Source organism: Notamacropus eugenii, chromosome 5 (assembly GCF_028372415.1).
Source record: "Notamacropus eugenii isolate mMacEug1 chromosome 5, mMacEug1.pri_v2, whole genome shotgun sequence".
In the NCBI taxonomy this organism is placed as follows: domain Eukaryota; kingdom Metazoa; phylum Chordata; class Mammalia; order Diprotodontia; family Macropodidae; genus Notamacropus; species Notamacropus eugenii.
The window spans coordinates 346,800,467-346,824,455 of NC_092876.1; the positions used below are offsets into that span (position 1 = coordinate 346,800,467).

The following is a 23,989-nucleotide window of genomic DNA, read 5'->3' on the forward strand; positions in this document are numbered from 1 at the left end:
ATTAGCTTGATCCTTTAAGGGATTCTTAAATTAAGGTCTTTTTAAAAGTAAGAACTGTTAAGGTAAGGGTATGGGGGGGACAGTGGGAAGGATACAATGAAGTGAGTGATTTCTTATTCAAGAAAACAGTAAAACTTGAAGGGAATATAAAAGCCTCTTATGATTGATGAGGCAGCTTGCTGGGCACAGAGAAATCAACACAACCCAGGTTCCAATTCTGCCACTGATAAGCACGGGCTATGACTCTGTTAAATTATGTAACCCCTCAGGGCCCTAGGCAACCCTCTAAGAATATAAGTTCCAGGGCAGAAAATTATTGGCAAAATAGGACTAATTGTGGGGTAAGAGAACATCCTGCCTCTGGTGATGGCATTGGGCAAATCACTGAACCTCTCTAAAAAGAAGCTGAAACAGATCATCTCTGATGTCCCTTCCATGATCTGCACTGGTAGAGGGAATTTCTTCATTGGGAGTTCCCTGCAAAAATGAAGTCACAGGTTTGGAGCTACCACAAAATTCATAAAGAGTGAGAGAAAGGGTCAGGGATTTTGAGGCTTTAAGAGGTGAACAGAGATGCCAGATTTGTTTCCTTCTTTCCTTCCCTCCCTCTCTGAACTAGAAATCTGAGTTAACCCAGCCCTGGAGTACATAGCAGATAGGGAGGGAGCAGAGAAGTGAGAGCTGGAACTTGACTGGCTCAGAAACCAGAAAGGGAAAAGATGCCCATAAGGAAAGTGGGCTGGCAGCTCTGGTTGCTGCTACAGGGAATTCTGAAACTTGGAGAGCTGAAATGGAGTGGCCCCAGGGGCTTTTCAAACCCAGTCTAGAAAGTTGAGTGTAAAGATGAGTGCTAGCCCTAAAAGCTGAGTCACTGAATATTCCCAACTGATTTTTTTCTTAAAAAAAAAAAATTATTCAAAAGGATTATCTTGTTTGTGCATTTGGGTTCTTCTTATGCCTTCCCAGTTAATATTCCTTCATAAAAGTTAAGTGATATTAAAACTGGCTGCTATTAAACTTATTAACGATAATTAATTAAAATTAAAAAAAATCAAATGGATTATCTTCTTTAGTCTTTCTTAAAGAATATTTAATAAGGGCATATAAGAATTCAGAAAAGCACAGGAAGACAAATAAAATGACTGGGAGGAAAAACTTGGGACCACGATAACTATATAACCAATGACTAAAACAAAATGGTGCTGAATGCTATGTAACTGTAATGGCCGCGCTTGGCCCTGAAGAGGAGACAAGGCAATGCATCTCCCTCACTATTTTCCAAAAGAAATATGGGTGTAGAATATTATATACTGTCTGACTTGCTGGAAAGATTAGTTTTGCTGAATTGCTTTTCATTCTTTGTCATAAGAAATGGTCTACTTTGTATAGGAGGAAGGGATATATGTGAATACACACACAGATACACATATTTAAACACACACATGCACATATACACACACACACATAAAGAAAGGTGATGTTAAAAAAAACCCAAAATATACCACAAATTAATTTTAAATACAGTTATTTATTATTTTTTAAAAATAAGCCTAGGAAATGTGTGGGTATAAACGTAGGAATAAATTTGAACAGACAGTTACCTTTTAAATCTTACGTACAAAACAGGCATAACAGCCCACCATCTGTAATGCAGCACTATCACCTGGTGGAAGCCAAAACTCCTTAGCTCCAACACATCATGGCAATTACTACTGCATGTGCAATTGTGTGCACACATATTGTAACTTAGATACTACTGAAGGCAGCCAGATGGTGCAGTGGATAGAGCATCAGGCCTGAAGTCACCAAGACCTGAGGTTCAAGTCTGACCTCAGACACTTACTAGCTCAAGTCACTTAACTCTATTGGCTTCAGTTTGCTCCTCTATAAAATGAGGTAGAAAAGGAAATGGCAAACCACGCTAAGATTTTTGCTCAGAAGACCCCAAATGGGGTCATGAAGAGGCAGAAATGACTGACAACAACTAATGAGTGTTCATTGTCTTGCAATTCAATTAAACTCAAGAGGTGTATTTATAAAGCGCCTACTATATGCTGGACAGTAGTAGAAAATACTACATACGTACAGATATACATATGTACATAGAAAAAACTTATCTACACATACCACGTAGGTATAGATACTTTTTGTTAATACAAATTATAATTTCTTTCTAATGTTATTGATTTTAGTATTGGATTTTATAAAATGACATATCTATAATAACGTTTATTATTATATATTTGTTGAATGGACGTCACAATTTTAGCGTCACCTTTGGCCTGTCCTCTCTCTTCATTTCTCATATCCAATCAGCTACCAAGTTCTATACATTCCACCTTCAGAATACCTCTTGTACCTGTCCATTTATTTCCAGAGTCTCTACCTTTACTATTAGTCACTCCAATATTGTAACAAACTTCTGATGGATCTTCCCATCACCAGTCTCTGCCCCCTCCACTTCATTTTTCATACTTATTCTTATAAGAAAGATTAACCTTTCTTATTCACAGATCTGGTCTTATTGTTTTTGCTCAAAAAATTTTAGAAATTCCTCATTCAAGGCTCCCTAGTACCTTTCCAACCTGATCTAATATTACTTCTTTCTCCACAAACTATGTTTCAGCCAAATTAGGCTATTGTGTATTACTTAACACACACTATATTCTCCCAATTTTCCTTATGTCTTTGCCTGGGATGTCCCCTATTTGAGCTGAGTGTAAAGATGAGGGATAGCCCTAAAAGCTAAGTTAATGAATATTCCCAACTGATTTTTTTTCTTTTTTAAAAAAATTATTCAAAAGGATTATATTTCAAGCTCGTGATGAAGAAGATCATTGCTCTCCAGCTATGTTAACTTTAATGACATTAATTCTTAAGAGACATGTCATAGAATTCCTCTGAAAGGGCAGGCTGCTCAATGGGCCTCAGGACTAAGGTTGTTAATCACTGTACTGCCTCTTTACACTGAATATAGGGTAAGAGCAAATCTGATTGGGCAAGAAATGGAGGCTTGCAAGTGTACGAATGCCAGCAACCAACACCTCAAAACAGCCAATTCAGATATCAATTATTAAGTCTCACCTTCTACCGGCAGAGAACAGAGGGAGTCCATGCTTTTGGCAGGTCGTATGGTAGCTTTTTCTATTAAAAAACAAACACCAGTTATTAAAAAATGTAACAATATCATTAAAGAAATAGTATCCTAGAGTACAATCAGATTATAAATATGTAGCAAAAAAAATTTCATGAGACTTTTCTACGTAGTATTGAAAATTTGCCAGCCCAAAAACTTAATCATTGGCCAAGTACTGAAGTTTCTCAGTGGAGCCTCCTTTTATTTATTATCCCCCCATTGTTAAAGTTCACACATCTTATTTATAGAAGATGTTATCAGGCTGTTACTACTTACTCTTATTTACATGTATTCCTACCAAGACGAGTGATGTGGTCTCCAAACCTACAGGAATTAAATTTCAGATATGGGGAGGGGGCTTTATTGGGTAAGCTCAGAGACAACAATGAGAAATGATAGTTGACAGTGAGGGTGTAGAAAAACTTCCTAAAAAAATTCAAAAATAACTAAAATGCACCTCAGCCAGAACCAGTTTGTCCTAAATACTTCAACATATCCCAAGGCAATCTTTGTTTTAAAGCACAATACACAAATGGACATTCATAATAATGACACAAATTCATCCAAAAAAAGACTAAATTATTTTCTATATGCTGTTAAATCAGGGAAGTAAGTAATCTGTTTTATAACATTGTCCATTTGAATAAAAATAAATTTTGGTGCTTAAAAGATTTAAATCTTTAGATATCTAAAAGACCCATCCCCCAAGGAATCCAAATAGCCTAGGTTTGGTTTTTTTTTAATTATTTATTTGTTTTCTCCATTTGTATTGATATCTTCTGTTTTTCCATAATTAGCAAATATATTCCCCTTCCTCCTTTACCCAGAATGCCATCTCTCTAAGGCAGTGGTTTTCAAACTTTTTGGTGTTCGTCTACTCCTTTCACACATTTAAGTTATTGAGGATTTCACAAAGAGTTTTTATTTATGTGGACTATATCTCTCAGCATTTACCACATTAGAAATGAAAATGTCATGGTATTATTACAAGAATAATTTGAACCCTGAAAGGGTGGGGCTGCCTGGATCACACTTTGAGAACTGCTACTTCAAGGTTTTGTCCAGGGTAAAATTTATGATCCTATGGTCCCTTAAACAAAAAATTAAAGAAGGAATTTTTTTTAAAAAGGCAATTCAGCAAAACTAGTCAGCATTTGCTGAATCTGACCGCATATGTATTCTTTCCGCATGGAACTTCTATTTAAACAAATAATCTCACTGAAATGGTATGGATGTAAGATCTTAGAATAGTTTCAACAATTACTACCACCACTGTCTGTCACTGCCACTTTCATACCTACCTTGCCTGGTCTAGCATTTCAGTTTTCAAAGTGTATTTGAATGTATCACTGCACTTGAACCTCAAAAACATCATGAGGTAATAATAATGATAACTATAATTATTATAGCTGATATCTATGGAGCACTTTAAGTTTTACTAAATGCTTTAGAAACATTATTTCCAAAAAAAAAATCCTTCACATGAGTATGCCAGACTTTATTATTCCCATTTTACAGATTCTCAGTACGAAGTAAGAAGTTAAGTGACTTTCTTAAGGTCACACAGCTAATAATTACTGAGGGGGCAGGGAATAGAGCCCACGTTTTTAGATTTCTGGTCCAATGTACTTCTCACCATATTAAACTGCAGGTAGAATATGGTTATATTTAAAAATATCTTAACATCATACATATAAATCTACCATCAGAAAACATGACTACCTAAGTTCTTAGAGGTCCAATTATCTTGTAATGTTAAAAAAAAGAGGGGGGAGGAAGGGGTGATAAAGGCAAACTTATGATGATTGAATAAGACAGAGACAACAAATTAATTTTTACAAATCTCTCATTTGACAAGATGCAACTGAAACAAGGCTTTTATCTCCTGGATAACTTGAGATCCAGCTAAGTCAAATCATCTTGAAAACATCTGTAGATGGCTTGGAAGAAGGACCTCAAATAGATGTCAAATAGATGAAACAAATACATGAAATCTATTCCTCAAATAGATAAATTCATTATCATCTATTTAATCAAATAGATGAAATAAATTTGCCAGCCTTTCTAGCATAATCTGTTCTCCTCATTGCTATAATCAAATCACCACAAGTGGAAACCATCCTAGTTCCAGACACTAGGCGAGGAAATGTAAACTGCACTTAATTTTGAGGAATGGGAAGCAGAGGGATGGATATTGCCAAATCCACACACATAAAAACTGATAATGGAGGCAAGACAGACTTAAAATTATTTGATTAATTTTCAAGACATGCCAAAGAGGAAGAAGATGCTGAAAGAATAGAAAAGATCTCAGATAGTATTATTACAACAGAAAGATGCCTACGAACAAATCAGCAAATACCAACACATATTCCTATTTTCACATCACTATACAATACTTATGAGAATCTTCTATTTTATAAACACATGTATATATAAAGCTGCATACCCTTTGATCCAGCAGTCCCATTATAGGGGTACCCCAAAGAGAGTTAAAAAAGGGAAAAAGACCTACCTGTAAAAAAAAGTTATAGCACCTCTTTTTGCGGTGGCAAAGAATTAGAAATTGAAGGGATGCCTGTCAGTTGAGGAATGGCTGAACAAGTTGTGTTACATGAATGTAATGGAATGCTATTGTACAATAAGAAATAATGAGCAGAAAGATTTCAGAAAAACTTGGGGAAACTTACATGAACTGATGCAAAGTGAAGTGAGCAGAACCAGAACATTATACACAGCAACAGCAACTATGAATGACTTAGCTATTCTCAGCAAGACAAGCTCCAAGACAATTTCCAAAGGACTCATGATGAAAAATGCTATCCACATCCAGAGGAAAAAGTAAAGGAGTCTGAATGCAGACTGAAGCATATTTTCACGTGTGTGTGTATGTGTGTGTGTATGTGTGCGTGTGTGTCTCTTTTGGTCTGTTTTTTCTTTCACAACGTGACTAATATGGAAATGTCTAGCATGCTTGTGCATATATAACCTATGTCAAATCGCTCACCATATCATGGAGGAGGGGGCAGTTTGAGGGAGGAATAATAGTTGAATTTCAAAATTTAAAAAAATGAGTTTTAAAAATCTGTCTTTACATGTAATTAGAAAAAAATAAAATACTATTTTTTAAAAAGACATCTCCCAGATGAGATTACATCCATGAGAAAAACAGTGCATGACACTCTGCTTAGAGCCAGAGTGAAACATATTTTTCTGACAAATCACATAGCCTTGAGGGATTTTCCAGCAGTTTATTCTTTTTGCTTTGACATTTCAGTATCCAGAAGAGCTTATAAATGAATATTTTACTGAATTTCACTTTCTACATAATTTGTAAAAGTTTTAAATAATGTCATTTCAAGATCTAATCTTAGGGAAAACTCACAGGTCTATGCATTAGTGGAAGGTATGTGTGTGTTTGTGTGTGTGTGTGTTTGTATGTGTGTACATGTGCATTTATGTGTATGTATATGAGACAGACAGAGTAAGAGAGACTGGGTCAGTCTCTGTATTTCTCCCAAGATAGAGTGCAGTGGTCATTCACCAGCCCAGTTTCACTGTTGATCCACAAAGAACCTTTAACCCTTCACTTCCACAGGCTCACCATACTGAATGTAGACTTAGTACAAGCTCTTGATTGGCTTTTGTCCTATTCTAGCTCAGAAGTTCTAAATTCTAGCAGCTTCAGTAGCTGGAATTACAGGGATACACCAGCATACTCAGCTCTCTATGCATTATTAATCATTATAATCTGTGTTCAAATTGTATCTCTGATGCTTACTAACTGCATGAAATTGGTCCAGTCACTTAATCTCTCTGTTCCTATGAATTTCAATAAACAGATTTAGTCTAGTATGATTGTCACTCAGAAAAACTGGGCTGCTTTCCTTTAACAGGTCATGTTTAAGTACTTGTCAATTCTATGACTTAATATCAATTCACTACTATTATAGAACAAAAATTCACCATGGTTTACAACTCCTCAGATCTTTTTAGAAGTCATTTTTATGCATGATCCTCACTTTGGCAGCTATCATATCCTCTGCCAAGTGGCTGAGTGGCTGCCTCTAATGATAGATCATAAATTTGGGGCAATTCCACAACTTCACCCTTGAGTTTCATTAGAATTCATTCAGTCCTTCCAATCCTCAGTGATTTATTTATATAAATATATTGATCTTAAGCTCATAGAGCTGGAATGGATGTAATTCAACCCCCCCAAAACAGTTTAAAAAAATAGAAGAAAATGTGAAATTTCTCATTGGAAAAACAACTGATCCAGAAAATGGATCCATGAGAGATAATATAAGAATTTTTGGACTATCTGAAAGCCATGATAAAAAAAAAGCCTGGACAACATCTTTCAATGAATTATCAAAGAAAGCTGTATTGATATGTTAGAACCGGAGAGCAAAATAGAAATTGAAAGAATCCACAGATCACCACCTGAAAGAGATCCCAAAATGAAAACTCCCAGAAACATCATAGCAAAATTTTAGAGCTCACAGAACAAAGACAAAGTATGCTAGCTGCCAAAAAGAAACAATTCAAATATGGTGGAGCTGCAGTCAGGATCACACAGGATTTGCTAACTTCCACATTAAAAAACTGAAGGGCTTGGAATATGATATACCGGAAGGCAAAGAAGTTAGGATTACAGTCAAGAATCACCTACCCCACAAAACTGAATACAATCTTTCAGGGAGAAAACAGACATTTGATGAAACAGAAGAGTTTCAAGCATTCCTAATTAAAAGATCAGAGCTGAATAAAAAAATTGACTCCAAATACAAGACTCAAGGGAGACATTAAAAAGCAAAAAAGAAACAAGGTAAAACATAAGAAATTCAACAAGGTTAAACTGCTTATATTTCCTTATAGCAAGATAATATTTGTAACTCTTAATAATTTTATCACCATAATAACAATTAGAAAGAGAATATATAGACAGAGGGTATGGATATAAGGGGACTTTGATGGGATGATACCCCCAAAAACAAAATAAAGGGGTGAGAAAGAAAATTTCACTGGAAGAAGGAGGGGGAAGATGGAATGGGATAAATTATCTCACATAAAAGAGACATGAAAGAACTATTATAATGGAGGAGAAACGGGTGGTGGGTAAAGCCTAAACCTTAGTCTCATCAAAATTGACTCAAAGAGTCAATACGTATTCAGCTGTATACAAAAATCTATCTTACCCAATAAGGAATTAAAAAGGGATGAGGATAATAGAAGGTGGAGGAAAGGGGCTGATAAAAGAGAGAGTGCATTGGGGAAGGCAGTGATGAGAAGTAAAACACTTGTGATGAAGAAAAGGGTTGTGGGCATTATTTACCTGTATGAGGTAAATAATGAAAAAATAGCATGGAAGGAAATACACATTTAGTTATAACTATAAATGTGAATGAGATTAACTCACCCATAAAATGGAAGCAGATAGCAGAATGGTTTATAAAGCAGAATCCTACAATATGTTGTTTACAAGAAACACATTTGAAAAAGAGAGATACATACAGGTAAAAGTAAGAGGCTAGAGCAGAATTTATTTTGCTTCAAGTGAAGCAAAGAAAGACAGGGTAGCAGGCATGATTTCAGACAAAGCAAAACCTAAAATAAATCTAATTAAAAAGATAAGGAAGGTTTAGGGGCGGAGCCAAGATGGCGGAGTAGAAAGACACACATACGCTAGCTCCGAACCCACAGCCCATAAAATATCTGTAAAAAAGAACTCCCAACAAATTCTGGAGCAGCAGAAGCCACAGAACAACAGAGCAGATGAGATTTCTGTTCCAGAGAGCCCTGAAAACCTCTCACAAAAGGTCCTTGCGCTGAGGACCCAGAGCCAAGCCCAGCCCTGCCTTGGCTGTGCGGCACCGAGAGGAGCAGATCCAAACAGGCTTCAGGGATGGAATCTCCAGTGGCCGTGCAGGTCCCTCCACCCAAAGGCCCCAAAGGTTGGTGAGAGGGTCTTCTCGGCTTGCCGAGAGGGGAGTGGGGTACCCCCATAACTCAGGCCCCCTCGGGAGGCAGCAGCAGACAAGGGCTTCCCAAGCAGGCAGGAGCCCGGATCCATAGTTGAAGGTCTCTGCATAAACCCCCTGAGGGAACTGAGCCTGTGAGGCAGCCATGTCCCCACCTGAGCACCTGAACTTAATCTCACACTGAATAGCAGCCCTGCCCCCGCCAAAAGCCCTGAGGCTGGGAAGCAGCATTTGAATCTCAGACCCCCAAGTGTTGGCTGGGAGGATCTGGAGGTGAAGTGGGTGTGAAGAGAATATTCAGAAGTCAAGTCACTGGCTGGGAAAATGCCCAGAAAAGGGAAAAAAAATAAGACTATAGAAGGTTACTTTCTTGGTGAACAGGTATTTCCTCCCTTCCTTTCTGATGAGGAAGAACAATGCTTACCATCAGGGAAAGACACAGAAGTCAAGGCTTCTGTATCCCAGCCCACTCAATGGGCTCAGGCCATGGAAGAGCTCAAAAAGGATTTTGAAAATCAAGTTAGAGAGGTGGAGGAAAAACTGGGAAGAGAAATGAGAGACATGCAAGTAAAGCATGAAAAACAAGTAAACACCTTGCTAAAGGAGACCCCAAAAAATGCTGAAGAAAATAACACCTTGAAAAATAGGCTAACTCAATTGGCAAAAGAGGTTCAAAAAGCCAATGAGGAGAAGAATGCTTTCAAAAGCAGAATTACCCAAATGGAAAAGGGGGTTCAAAAGCTCACTGAAGAAAATAGTTATTTCAAAATTAGAATGGAACAGATGGAGGCCAAAGACTTTATGAGGAACCAAGAAATCACAAAACAAAACCAAAAGAATGAAAAAATGGAAGATAATGTGAAATATCTCATTGGAAAAACAACTGACCTGGAAAATAGATCCAGGAGAGACAATTTAAAAATTATGGACCTACCTGAAAGCCATGATCAAAAAAAGAGCCTAGACATCATCTTTCATGAAATTATCAAGGAAAACTGCCCTGAGATTCTAGAACCAGAGGGCAAAATAAGTACTCAAGGAATCCACAGATCACCTCCTGGAAGAGATCCAAAAAGAGAAACTCCTAGGAACATTGTGGCCAAATTCCAGAGTTCCCAGGTCAAGGAGAAAATATTGCAAGCAGCTAGAAAGAAACAATTCAAGTATTGTGGAAATACAATCAGGATAACACAAGATCTAGCAGCTTCTACATTAAGGGATCGAAGGGCGTGGAATAGGATATTCCAGAAGTCAAAGGAACTAGGACTAAAACCAAGAATCACTTACCCAGCAAAACTGAGTATAATACTTCAGGGGAAAAATTGGTCTTTCATTGAAATAGAGGACTTTCAAGCATTCTTGATGAAAAGACCAGAGCTGAAAAGAAAATTTGACTTTCAAACACAAGAATGAAGAGAAGCATGAAAAGGTAAACAGCAAAGAGAAGTCATAAGGGACTTATAAAAGTTGAACTGTTTACATTCCTACATGGAAAGACAATATTTGTAACTCTTGAAACTATTCAGTATCTGGGTACTGGGTGGGATTACACACACACACATGCACACACGCACACACACATAGAGACAGAGTGCACAGAGTGAATTGAAGAGGATGGGATCATATCTTAAAAAAATGAAATCAAGCAGTGAGAGAGAAATATATTGGGAGGAGAAAGGGAGAAATGGAATGGGGCAAATTATCTCTCATAAAAGAGGCAAGCAAAAGACTTATTAGTGGAGGGAAAAAGAGGGGAGGTGAGAGAAAAACATGAAGTCTACTGTCATCACATTCCACTAAAGGAAGGAATAAAATGCACACTCATTTTGGTATGAAAACCTATCTTACAATACAGGAAAGTGGGGGATAAGCGGATAAGCAGGGTGGGGGGGATGATGGAAGGGAGGGCATGGGGAGGAGGGAGCAATTTGAGGTAGACACTCGTGGGGAGGGACAGGATCAAAAGAGAGAATAGAAGTAATGGGGGACAGGATAGGATGGAGGGAAATATAGTTAGTCTTATACAACATGACTATTATGAAAGTCATTTGCAAAACTACACAGATTTGACCTATATTGAATTGCTTGCCTTCCAAAGGGAAGGGGTGGGGAGGGAGGGAGGAAGAGAAGTTTGAACTCAAAGTTTTAGGAACAACTGTCGAGTACTGTTCTTGCCACTAGGAAATAAGAAATACAGATAAAGGAGTATAGAAAGTTATTTGGCCCTACAGGACAAAAGAGAAGATGGAGACAAGGGCAGGGAGGGGTGATAGAAGAGAGAGCAGATTGGTGATAGGGGCAATTAGAATGCTCGGTGTTTTGGGGTGGGGGAAGGGGACAAAAGGGGAGAAAATTTGGAACCCCAAATTTTGTGAAAATGAATGTTAAAAGTTAAATTAATTAATTAATTAATTTTAAAAAAGATAAGGAAGGAAATGATATCTTGCTGAAAGGTACCATAGACAATGAAGTCCTATCAATACTAAACATATGCACCAAATGATATAGCATCTAAATTTTTGAAGAAGAATGAATTACAGGAGGAAATAGATAATAAAACTAGACTAGTGGGGACCTCAACTCCCCTCTCAGAACTAGATAAATGTAAACAGAAAACAAAAAAAGAAAAAAGTTAAGGAGGTGAATAAACTTCTGGAAAAGTTAGATATAATAGACCTCTGGAGAAAATTAAATGGGGATAGAAAAGAATATACCAGTTTCTCAGGAGTATACGATACTCACACAAAAATTGACCATGTATTAGAACATAAAAACCCTCACAATCAAATGCAGAAAAGCACAAATAGTAAATGTATCATTTTCAGATCATAATGCAATAAAAATTACATTCAATAATGGACAATGGAAAGAGATTAAAAATTAATTGGAAATTAAATAATCTGATCCTAAAAAATAAGTGGGTCAAAGAACAAATCATAGCAACAATAGATAATTTCATTAAAGAAAATGACAACAATGAGACAACTTACCAAAATTAATGGTATGCAACCAATGCAATACTTAAAGGAAAATTTATATCTTTAATTGTTTACCTCAATAAAAAAGATAAAAGGCAGATCAGTAAATTGGGCATGCAACTCAAAATACTAGAAAAAGAACAAATTAAAAATCTTCAATTTAGCACCAAATTGGAAATCCTAAAAATCAAAGCAGATATTAATAAAACTGAAAGCATGAAAACTATTGCTCTAATAAATAAAACTAGTCACTGGTTTTATGAAAAAATAAAATAAAACATTGGTTAATTTGATCAGAAAAAAGAACACCAAATTACTAGTATCAAAAATGAAAAGAAAGAATTCACCACCAGTGAAGAAGAAATTAAGACAATTGTTAGGAGCTATTTTGCCCAATTATATGCCAATAATTTTGATGATCTAAATGATATGAATGAATATCTGCACAAATAAAAATTACCTGTATTTATAGAAGAAATAAAATACTGAAATAACCCAATCTTAGAAAAAGAAATTGAACAAGTCATTAATGAATCTCCTAAGGAAAAAAAAACCCAGGACCAGATGGATTTACAAGTGAATTCTACCAAACATTTAAAGAATAATTAATCCCAATACTACATAAACTATTTGGAAAAATGGGCAAAGAAGGAATCCTACACCAAATTCCTTTTATGACATGAATATGGTACTGATACCTAAACCAGGAGGAGCCAAAATAGAGAAAGAAAATTATAGACCAATTTCCCCAATGAATATTCATGCCAATTTTTAAAATAAAATACTATCAAAGAGATTATAATAATATATTACAGGGATCATACACTATGACCAAGTGGGATTTATATCAGGAATGTCGAGCTGGTTCAATACTAGGAAAACTATTGGCATAATTAGGAAAACTATCAGCATAATTGACCATATCAATAACAAAACCAACAGAAACCACATGATTATCTCAACTGATTCAGAAAAAATCTTTGACAAAAATACAATACCCATTCCTATTAAAAACACTGGAGTACAGGAATAAATAGAGCTTATCTTACAATAAGTAATATTTATCTAAAACCATCAGCAAGTACAGTCTATAATGGTGATAAGCTAGAAGATTGCCCAATACAGTCAGAGTGAAACAAAGATGCCCATTATCGCCTCTATTATTTAATATTGTACTATAAATGTTAGCTATAGTGATAAGAGAAGAAAAAGAAATTAAAGGAATTAGAACAGGCAATGAGGAAATAGAACTATCACTCTTTGCAGATTATATGATGCTATATTTAGAAAATGCCAGAGAATCAACTAAAAACTACTTGAAATTATTAACAGCTTTAGCAAAGTTGCAGGATACAAAACATACTCATATAAATCATCAGTATTTCTATATATTACCAACAAAGTTCAGCAGCAAGAAATAGAAAGAGAAATTCCATTTGAAATAATTATAGACAATATAAAATACTTGGGAGTCTACCTGCCAAGACAAACCCAGGAACTATATGAACACAACCATAAAACACTTTTCACACAAATAAAGTCAGACCTAAACAATTGGAAAACTATTAATTGCTCATGGTTAGGCCTAGCCAATAAGAAAAATTATAATCCTACTTAAATTAATCTATTTATTCAGTGCCATACCAAACTATCAAAGAAATTATTTTATAGAGCTAGAAAAAATAATAACAAAATTCATCTGGAAGAAAAAAAGTTCAGGGATATCAAGGGAATCAATGAAAAAAGTGTGAAAGAAGGTAGTCTAGCCCTACCAGATCTCAAACTGTATTATAAAGTGATAATTATAAGAACAATCTGATACTGACTAAGAAATACAGTGGTAGATCAGTGGAATAGACCAGGTACAAATGACATTATAGTAAATGACCATAGTAACCTAATATATGATAAAACCAAAATGCCAAACTTTTGGAACAAAAGCCCATTAATGAATAAAAACTACTGAGAAAACTGAAAAACAGTAAGTTAGAAATTAGATACAGACCAACATCTCATACTATATACCAAGATCAGGTCAAAATGAGTACATGATTTACACATAAATGTTGACACCATAAGTAAATTAAGAGAGCATAGAATATTATTATGTCAAATTTATGGATAAGGGAAGAATTTAGGACCAAAGAAGATATAGAGAACATTACAAAGTATAAAACAGATAATTTTGATTACATGAAATAAAATTTTTTTACACAAACAAAACTAATGCAACCAAAATTATAAGAAAAGTAGAAAATTAGGGGAAAATGTTTGGAACAATTATCTCTGATAAAGGTCTCATTTCTGAAATATATAGAGAACAGAGTCAAATTTGTAAAAATACAAGTCATTCCCCAATTGACAAATGGTCAAAGGATATGAACAGACAGTTTTCACACATAGAAATCAAAGTTATCTATAGTCATATAAAAATGCTCTAAATCACTATAGATTACAGAAATACAAATTTAAAACAACTCACACCTCACACTTCACTACTTTACATCGATGGATTGACTAATATGTCAAAAGAGGAAAATGTTGAATATTGGAGGAGATGTGGGAAAACCGGGACACTAATGCATTGTTGATTGAGTTGTGAACTGATTCAATCATTCTAGATAGTTCTAAATTTAGAACTATGTTCAAAGAACTCTTTGATCCCACAATACCACTGCTAGGTCTATATCCCAAAGACATTCGAAAAAAAGGATGAAGACCCATTTGGACAAAAATATTTATAGCAGTTCTTTTTTGTGGTGGCTAAGAATTGGAAATCAAAGGAATACCTTTCAATTGGGGAATGGCTAAACAAGTTGTGCTATATGATTGCAACGAAATTTTAATATGCTATGGGAAATGACAAGCAGGATGATCTCAGGAAAACCTGGAAAGAAATGAACTGATGCAGAGTGAAGTGAAAAGAACCAGTAGGATGTTGTACACAATAACAGCAATATTGTTTGATAAAGAACCATGAAGGACTTAGTTATTCTCAGCAATGCAATGATCCAAGACAATCGCAAAGAACTAATGATGAAGCACACTATCCACCTCCAGAGAAAGAACTGATATTATTGGAATATGCACTGAAGCATATTATTTTTCACTTTCTCTTTCATTTTTTCTTTCATTCAAATTTTCTTGTACAAAATGACTAATATAAAAATGTTTTACATGATTGCACTTGTATAACCTATATCTGATTGCTTACCTTCTGAGGGAAGGGGGAGGGGAAGGATAGAATTTAAAACTGAAAACTTTAAATAAAAATGTTTTTTAAAAATTGAACAAAAAAAGAGACAAAGTTCAACATATTTAAGGGTCACGATCATCTTGATTGACATACAAGTTTATCTTTCGGGGCTGGAGAGTTCTGCATACCCAAAGCAACGAAGGAAATGTATTGAGGTAGGGAAAACAGAGTATAAAACAATATGCTTACCAGAAAGCCTCTGTCCTCTCACAAATACACTCCCATTACGGTTCAGCTTTGATTTTGAATCCGAGCCAGAACGTCCCAGGTTAAATATTGATTTCCACTTCTTAGATTTACTAGAGAGTTTCCTTCTAAAAACAAAAAATCAACAATAATTATTTTTATTGTTTGAGCACTGGGCTTGGAATCAGGAAGACTCATCTTCATGAGTTTAAATCCCACCTCAGATGCTTACTTGTTGTGTGACCCTGGACAAGTCACTTTCCTATTTACCTCAATCTCCTCATCTATAAAATGAGCTGGAGAAGGAAATGGCAAACTACTCTAGTATCTCTGCCAAGGAAACCCAAATAGAGTCACAAAGAGTTGGACACAACTGAAGATAATTCAACAGCAATAACAAATTTCGATAGTACTTTCTTCTTATACAAAGAGCTTGCAATTACATTCTTAATCATGATATTTCCTTAGCAACAGATGAACATGACATTTAGGAACTTACTCCCTGGAAAAAACAAGTTCAGCCCAATGTTTCCCTGTGGGCAAGGAGAGCCACAAAATGAATGTCTCAGCTCAGATTTGAATAGGCAAAGGAAAAGAATCACTTCTATTCCTATGGGGCAGTCTGATTTTATAGAAGTATTGCACAATTGATAGGAGATATCCTCCTAAAGTGGGGGACCAAAGGTACACACATAATGTTATTGCATTATATACATATGGTTGACTGGTTGGTTGATTGTCTTTCATTCTTGAAGAGGACCAAAATGACATCATTATGATAAAGTCAAGTTTCAGTGTGTTCAACTGTGGCTGATCAGACCAATACAAGCTTGGAATGCTCTACCACAGATTGGGCACAAATAGACCCTGCAAACATTTGGGGTAGATACTCCAAATTTACGCATCCTATATTTCCTTTGAGCTATTTCAGTTCTGCTTTGCTCATAGAGGACAGCACCTTCTCTGATGTGGGCACACCATGCTGAGTGGTCCTCTGCCAGTGTCTCCCATGTCACACAATCAATTCCAAAGTTCTTGAGAGGGACCTTGAGAGTGTACTTGTATCACTTCTTCTGACCACCATGTGAGCACTTGCCCTGTGTGTTTTCCATAAAACAGTCTTTTAGGCAAACGTTTTGAATTCAAACAACGAGGCCAGCCCATTGGAGTTGTGCTCTCTGAAGCTTAGTTTGAATGCTTGGCAGTTTAGTTTGAGTAAGGATTTCAGTGTCTGGTACCTTATCTTGCCAGATGACCTTCAGAATCTTCTTAAGACATTTAATTTCTTCAAAAGTAAAGTACAAGCAAAGCTTAGGGAGATGCAGGATTCTTGGCTCAGGAAGAAGGTAGATGAAATTCAGTCTTAAGCTGATAGTAACAATCCAAAGCGCTTTTATGATTCCCTGAAGTCTATTTATGGACCAAAAACCCATGGTGCCTCATAACTACATAGTGCTGAAGGAGCCACATTGATTAGTGATAAGGACATAATCCTAGAGAGATGGGCTGAACACTTCCATAGTGTTCTCAACAGACCATCATCAATCAATGCTGAGGCCAATGACTGTTACCTCAGTTTGAAGTCAATCCCTCCTTAGTTGAACTTCCAATTGAAGAAGAGATTTTGAGGGCCATTAGGCTCCTTTCATGTGGCAAAGCACTTGGTGCTGATTCTATTCCAGCTGAGATTTACAAGGTAGGGGGACAATTGCTTATAAAAAAGCTGATTGAAATTTTCCAGGTTATATGGCAAGAGGAGGTTATCCCCCAGGAGTTCAAGGATGCCTCCATTGCAAACTCTATAAAGGTAAAGGGAAGAGAGAGTCCTGCAACAATCACAGGGAGGTCTCTCTCTTAGTCATTACTGGTAAGATTCTCACCAGATCTCTTCTCAATAGACTGATCTTTCACCTAGAAAATGGTATCTACCTGAGAGTCAGTGTGGCTTAAGAAAGGGCTGAAGAGTAGTTGATATGATATTTGCTGCCCAACAACTCCAGGAGAAATGCCAGGAGCAGAATAGAGGTCTGTACACAACGACTGTAGATCTGACCAAGGCCTTTGATACTGTTAGTCATGAGGGCTTATGGAAAATTATGTCAAGATTTGCTTGCCCAGAGAAGTTCATCAGTATTGTATGTCAATTTCATGATGGCATGCTTGCCTGGGTTCTAGATAATGGACAATGCTCTTGTGCCTTCCCAGTCACCAATGGAGGGAAAGAAGCTGTGTTCTTGATCCCATGCTTTTTAGCATTATGTTTTCAGCCATGTTGTCAAATACTCTCAATGAAGATGAACACGGTATCAAGGTCAGTCACCATACTGATGGTAAATTCTTCAATCTGAAAAGGTTACAAGCCAAGACCAAAGTGGAGGGAGTGTAGTTGCATAATTTTTTGTTTGCAGATGATTGTGCAGTCAATGCAGCCTCTGAAGCTGAGATGCAACAAAGTATGGATCGATTCTGTGCTGCCTGTGCTAATTTTGGCCTAATAATTAACACCAAGAAAACACAGGTGCTCCATCAACCACCACCTGATCACCACCCATACGTGTAACCATCCATTATAGCAAATGGAGAAGTTTTGAATGTTGTGGGTAATTTCAGTTACCTTGGTAGTGTACTTGCCAGGCATGTACACACTGATAATGAGGTTGACACACTCATTGCCAAAGCTAACTCAGTGTTTGGAGGCTCAGAAGCAAAGTATGGGAGAGAAGAAGTTTCAGACTGACTACTAAACTGAAGGTCTACAGAGCCATTGTACTGACCTCATTGTTGTATGCCTATGAAACCTGGACAGTCTACCAGCACCATGCCAGGAAACTCTTCCATTTGAAAAATATACACATCCACACTGCATGGAATGTAAAACTACTTTGCAAAGTTGGTTAATTTTGTGGATTTAGAATTTTTTCTTCCTTTTTATTTTATTTAATTTATAAAGATAATTCTCTGGGAAGGAAAGAGAAAGATGATAGGTTATGTAGGTGATATAAACAAGTATCAATATAATTTATTTATAAATACAGAAGAGTGGTATATACAAGCTTGTCCCCAAAGAAGAGATGAGAAAAAAATCTCTGTCCCATTTCTGTATAGGTGAGTCACTATAAGTGTGGAACATTGCAAGTACTGTCAGACCCAGGTTACAGTTTGGTTAGTTTTGCTCATCTGTCCTTATTCTTGCTCTGTTGTTGTTACAAAGGATGGATTGCTAGATAGGGGAGAATGTAGAAGGATATAAAAAAATGAAGGTGTTATAAAAACAAAAGCTGTAAATAAAAAATTTAAATGTTACCCAAAGGGGAAAGGGCTGGCTACTGTGTGGATAGGGGTTCTACCCTGAGCACATGGCACAAACCTCAACACAGTCCAAGAGTATGTAAGCTCCTTAAGGGTAAAGATTATTTCCTTTTCACCCTGTGTCAACACAGGGTACCTATCACACTGTAGTCAATAAATACTTGTTGATTTGCCACTGCCCTAGTTCAGGATCCATCATCCTTCCCCTGGACTATTTCATTAAGTATTTAAGTACTTGCTATATGCCAGGCACTATGTTTAATGCTGAGGAGAAAAAGACAAGTAAGCAAGGCAGTCTGCCCTCAAGGAGTTTATATTCTAATGGGGTAAATTGGAAAGATACCTGATATGTATTACATTCTTACTTAATAAATGCTCAATGTTTCTATTTATCTAAAAGTTATAAATAGAAAGTTTAGAAACAACAACAAAACAACGTTCATGGACATGGGGGTGGGCGATGATGGTTCAATGAAATAATCCAGGTGAGAAATGACAGAACCCTGAACTAGTATGGCAGCTATTAATCAACAGAGAAATCAAGGTTTATGTGGAAGGTTATGCTAGGAAGGGAAAGGCATAATCATTTACATATATTATTTGTAATATGTAAATTTGCATCATATGTAAAATCACCAAACTGTAAAAATTATTGATTCTCATAGCAATCCTGTCCCTCTTATTAACCCCATTTTACAGTTGAGGAAATAGGCAGACAGAGGTTAAGTGACCTACCCAGGGTCAGATGGCTAATAAGTGGAGGTCAAATTTGAACTCAAGTCTTTCTGACTAAGCCCAGTGCCATACCCACTGTACTACCTATGTGGGGAGTGGTTCCAGGTTACAAGAGTCCAAGGTTGTAATAGGGAAAACATGAAGATGATGGAATAAATGAAAGTATACAGTGGAATGGCCAAGCAGTGAAGTGGGGACCTGTATCTGGATAAGGCAAGGTGAAAGACCTCCAATCCCAGGCAGTTCCAGCAGAGGAAGCCAAGGTTCTTGTGAGGACTTGGCAGTGATGAGGGCTCATGCACCAAAGACATTGAATAGCTGGGTAGCTCCCTCAAGAGCTTTGGGACATAGAAAACAAGGGGAGAACCTTGTAAGGAGCTTAAAGCCAATTATAGCTAGACTTCTCAGGCTACTTACTGAACATGCCCTCACAGCCCTCATTGCTATGACATCAATAAGGGAAAAAAAGACCCTTGACAACTTCACGAACTGGGGGGACATGCTTTAAATTGGCTGTAAACCTGAACTGAAAGCAGACTTTGGATTAGAAAACACTGTCCATTGCTGCTTTCCACTGGCCTCTGTAGCTATTATTGCAAATGTAGGCGATGGACAATCACCACCATATAGAGAGTTCGATTTGTGATCTTCATTTTTATTTCTTTCAAAGAAAGGAACGAGAACCTGTGATACTAGCTGAGAAAGTGCAGTAAATCAGGAAAACACCAGGGGGAGCAGAGTCCAAGCCTTGTACTCATTGGGAGAAACTCAGGAATTCAGCCCAAGTAAGAACTGGACCCGGACATTGTATGTCTATTTCTGCACAAAGTCCTTGCTCTAAAGATTTCAAGTCACTTACGTGGGACTTATGCATTGCAAAGATAGTATGCTTCTAAAAACAAACAGCGAGGCAGAGCAGCAAGAGAGAACATCCTTGGTGCTACAGGTCTGGTCTGGTGTCTTTCAGGCAATCAGAGTTAGTCTATTTCACACAGCTGCACAACTCTGTAAGTAACGCACCCCAGGTGTGGTAATAAGCTGGGAAAAAATACATAGCTACACCGAAAAGTTATCTACTCTATAGAAATCAAACAATTCCTGGCACAGAAGAATTCTCCTACAACTGCTGGAAGTGATGAGGTTGGTACCAGAATTCTGGAAATCATTTCTTCTTTTCTTGCCCTGTCCTGGAAGAAAATATGACATTTCTTGCCCTTGACCCTTTCCCTCCACTGACACATTTACCTTAATAAATGCTAATGGATTGACTGACTGGTCTAGATTAGTGCAATAGACCCCTAATTGGCTTCAAATTTCCCTCGACTGGACTCTATCCTACACACTGCTGCCAGGGATTTTCCTTAAACGCATATCTAAGCATGGGATTCTCCTACTCAGTCAAGTCCAAGGACTTTCTTTTGACTCTCAAAAAAATATATAAAGTTATCGTGATAATATAATCTGACCTCTCTCCCTTCCTACTGTTTCTCAGATAAAATATAAATCTCTCTATTGAGCTTTTAAAGCCATTCAAAAGCTGGTCGCAATTTATCTTCCCAGCCTTTGTGGATGGTAGCCTTCTTTCTACTCTGTTATCCGGTCAAATTAGCCTTCTCTCTGTAACCCACACCCAACATTCCATCTCCTGATTCCAAAACTTTGCACTGGTCTTCCCCCAGACCTGCAATGTATTCCCTCCTTACTTTTCCTTTATGGAGGTTCTTTTCCTTTAAGGCTTGACTTTAGTACCACTTCCTTGCTTGATACTCCCAAATGCTAGTGCCTTCCCTCTAATCTACCTTGTACTTAATTTGCGTTTATATTTATTTGTATTTACTGACTTTCTTTTTATGCTTGAATATAATTATATATTTTTTTGATACTTGCCCCATTAGAATATAAGAGCCTTATTTGTAGGGACTGCTTCATTTCTCATACTTCTATCCTCTCCATCTAGCACAAGGCTTAGTAGTTAGTCAGTCATAATAAATGCTTAATATAACCTTGTTTAATTGACTTCCTCACCTGGCAGAGAAGTAGGAAAACCATTCCTTGCTTCTCCAGCTTGCTCCTAAAATTTCCCAGCATTGAAATATGTTTTAAGGGCTTAGGTTAAAAAATACAAGCTTACTTGCTGTCTGGTAACTCAAGGACAGTATGGAAGAGGGCTCCCGTGGAAGGAACAATCTCAGGCAGGCTGTTCTCCCTCCTCTCCTTGCGTGCGGGGTGGTTAGTAGCCAGACTCCGAGCCTGAGCCTCTTCAAGGCTCACCAACTTCATGGGGAGGGAGAGGGCAGGCAAGGTCAGACTTTTCATAATTGGCCTGTTTTCTGTAAAGAAACAGGAGGAAGTCAGTCCAGTGAGGAGAACCTAAGGATTGAAATCAAACCATCCCTACTTCCTACAGCCCCTCTCTCAGTAACTGTTGTTGAGTACAAACCCAGATCCCAAGGATGGAAGAACAGGCCCTTGGCTTTCCTCCTGGTTATTCAGAAGACATCACCAGAACCATATTAGCCCAGAGGACAACTTTCTTTGGCAATGATTTGCCTTTGTCTGGATTTTGCAGATGAGGGAAGAACTGAAAATAGGAGTGAAAGTGACTTTCTATCCAGTAAGTACTATGTTTGGTGGTTGAACATGATGGAAATTAGACTGCTCTGTCTCATGAAGGTATTACTACGATTTGCTGTTGTTGAGTCAACTCTTCATAACCCCATTTTGGGGTTTTCTTGGCAAAGATATTGGAGTAGTTTTCCATTTCCTTCTCCAGCTCATTTTACAGATGAGGAAACTGAGACAAACAAGGTTAAATGACTTGCCCAGGGTCACACAGTTAGTGTCTGAGGCTGGATTTGAACTCAGGTCCTCCTGACTCCAGGGCTAGAAAGATGAACCTTCCTGATTCCAAGCCTAGTGCCCTATCCACTGTGCCACCTAGGTACCCACCCAGTTTGCTATGCTACATGTTAACTATGTGAGGCAAGTAGATGGTATCATAGACAAAGTGCCAGATTTAGTCAGGAAGTGCCTCAGATACTTATAAGTTGTGTAATGGTGACCAAATCACTAAATCTCTCTTAGCCTCAGTTTTCTCATCTGTAAAATGATAACCCTTCCTCCCAGGATTGTTGTGAGGATAAAATGAAATGAGATTTGTAAAGCACTTTGCAAACCTTAAAGCACTGTACTAATGTTAGCTCTGATGCTGGCGTGATAGTGTTCCTGGGTCACTAACAAAGGAGGATTACTTCTTCCTCTGAAATCAGCAGGGCAGAGTTTAGGATAAACTGTTGGGCAGAGCCTGAGTGAAGGAAGGTAGGAGGCTATTCTCCCCATAAAAGTTGGAGAACCAATGGTCCTTGATATACACCGTATTTCTAGGGCAGTTAGAAGGTGCAGTGGATAACATGCCAGGCCTGGAGTCAGGAAGACTCCTCTTCTTATGTTCAAATCCAGCCTCAGATACTTCCTAGCTGTGTGATCCTGGACGAGTAATTTAACCCTGTGTGCCTCAGTTTCCTCATCTATAAAAGGAGCTGGAGAAGGAAATGGCTGACCGCTGCAGTATCTTTGCCAAGAAAACCTTAAAATGGGGTCACAAAGTCCGACATAACTGAACAACCTAACTGTATTTCTGCCTGGATTTGCTCTGATCTACCAAGTTTACCATTCTAGCGCAGAAGGGCAATAAGTGACTATGGTATGTAACCATGTTCAATCACATAAACTCCCTAAGTCTCATCTGTAAAATGTCAAAAAAAAAAATCTGTAAAATCTATAAAATGAAAGATCAGACTGGAATCCTTTTTAGCTCCAGATTCACAATCTTACAGGGGGGGGGGGGGGGGGAATATATATATGTACTCACAAAGATACTGCTTTATATAAAATACTCAGTAACATTCCTGGTGTCTAGGAGATGCTTCTATGATATGCTGGAGTATTTTCTTAGAAAGGAAAGTGATGCTGACTGTCACTTGTTTCCAGAGTTCTATTTTTTTCTCTAATAAATAGAGGAGCTTCAAGTTGACCTTTTCTCAATCTTTGGGAACTACATTAGTACTGAGTGTATTTTTGAACACCAACGAGGCTCTGTGATGCCTTCAATGAATGGCTAAGAAAACATTATAGGGTTAACTCCAATCATAGCACGTATGTAACATGACTATGCTCTATTATAGAGCATGACACACCACATAAAACATTCTTATCTCATAGAACATGAGCTCCTCAAAGAAAAGAACAATCTCACATTTGTATTTGTATGCTCAAAGTTTAGATAAGCCTGGTATATAGTAGATGCTTAATAAATTCTTGATGATTGATTATTATATTATGTAGCATTATAATATGACCTTCTCCATAGGAAGCAATAGATCCAAAGATTCAGATAAAGGGTCTT

The 23,989-nt window shown here is 37.2% G+C and overlaps 1 protein-coding gene across 1 annotated transcript in view; it reads right to left on the reverse strand.

Annotated features, from left to right (window-relative positions):
* Positions 1–23,989, reverse strand: part of ARHGAP31 (Rho GTPase activating protein 31) — a 171,278-nt gene that overhangs the window by 8,574 nt on the left and 138,715 nt on the right. Inside the window, exons 7-9 of the mRNA XM_072613921.1 lie at positions 21,716–21,914; positions 15,544–15,668; positions 3,085–3,144 (exon numbers count right to left, since the gene is read on the reverse strand). Of these exons, the coding sequence (XP_072470022.1) occupies positions 3,085–3,144; positions 15,544–15,668; positions 21,716–21,914 (384 nt within the window). The remainder of the gene's footprint in view (positions 1–3,084; positions 3,145–15,543; positions 15,669–21,715; positions 21,915–23,989) is intronic.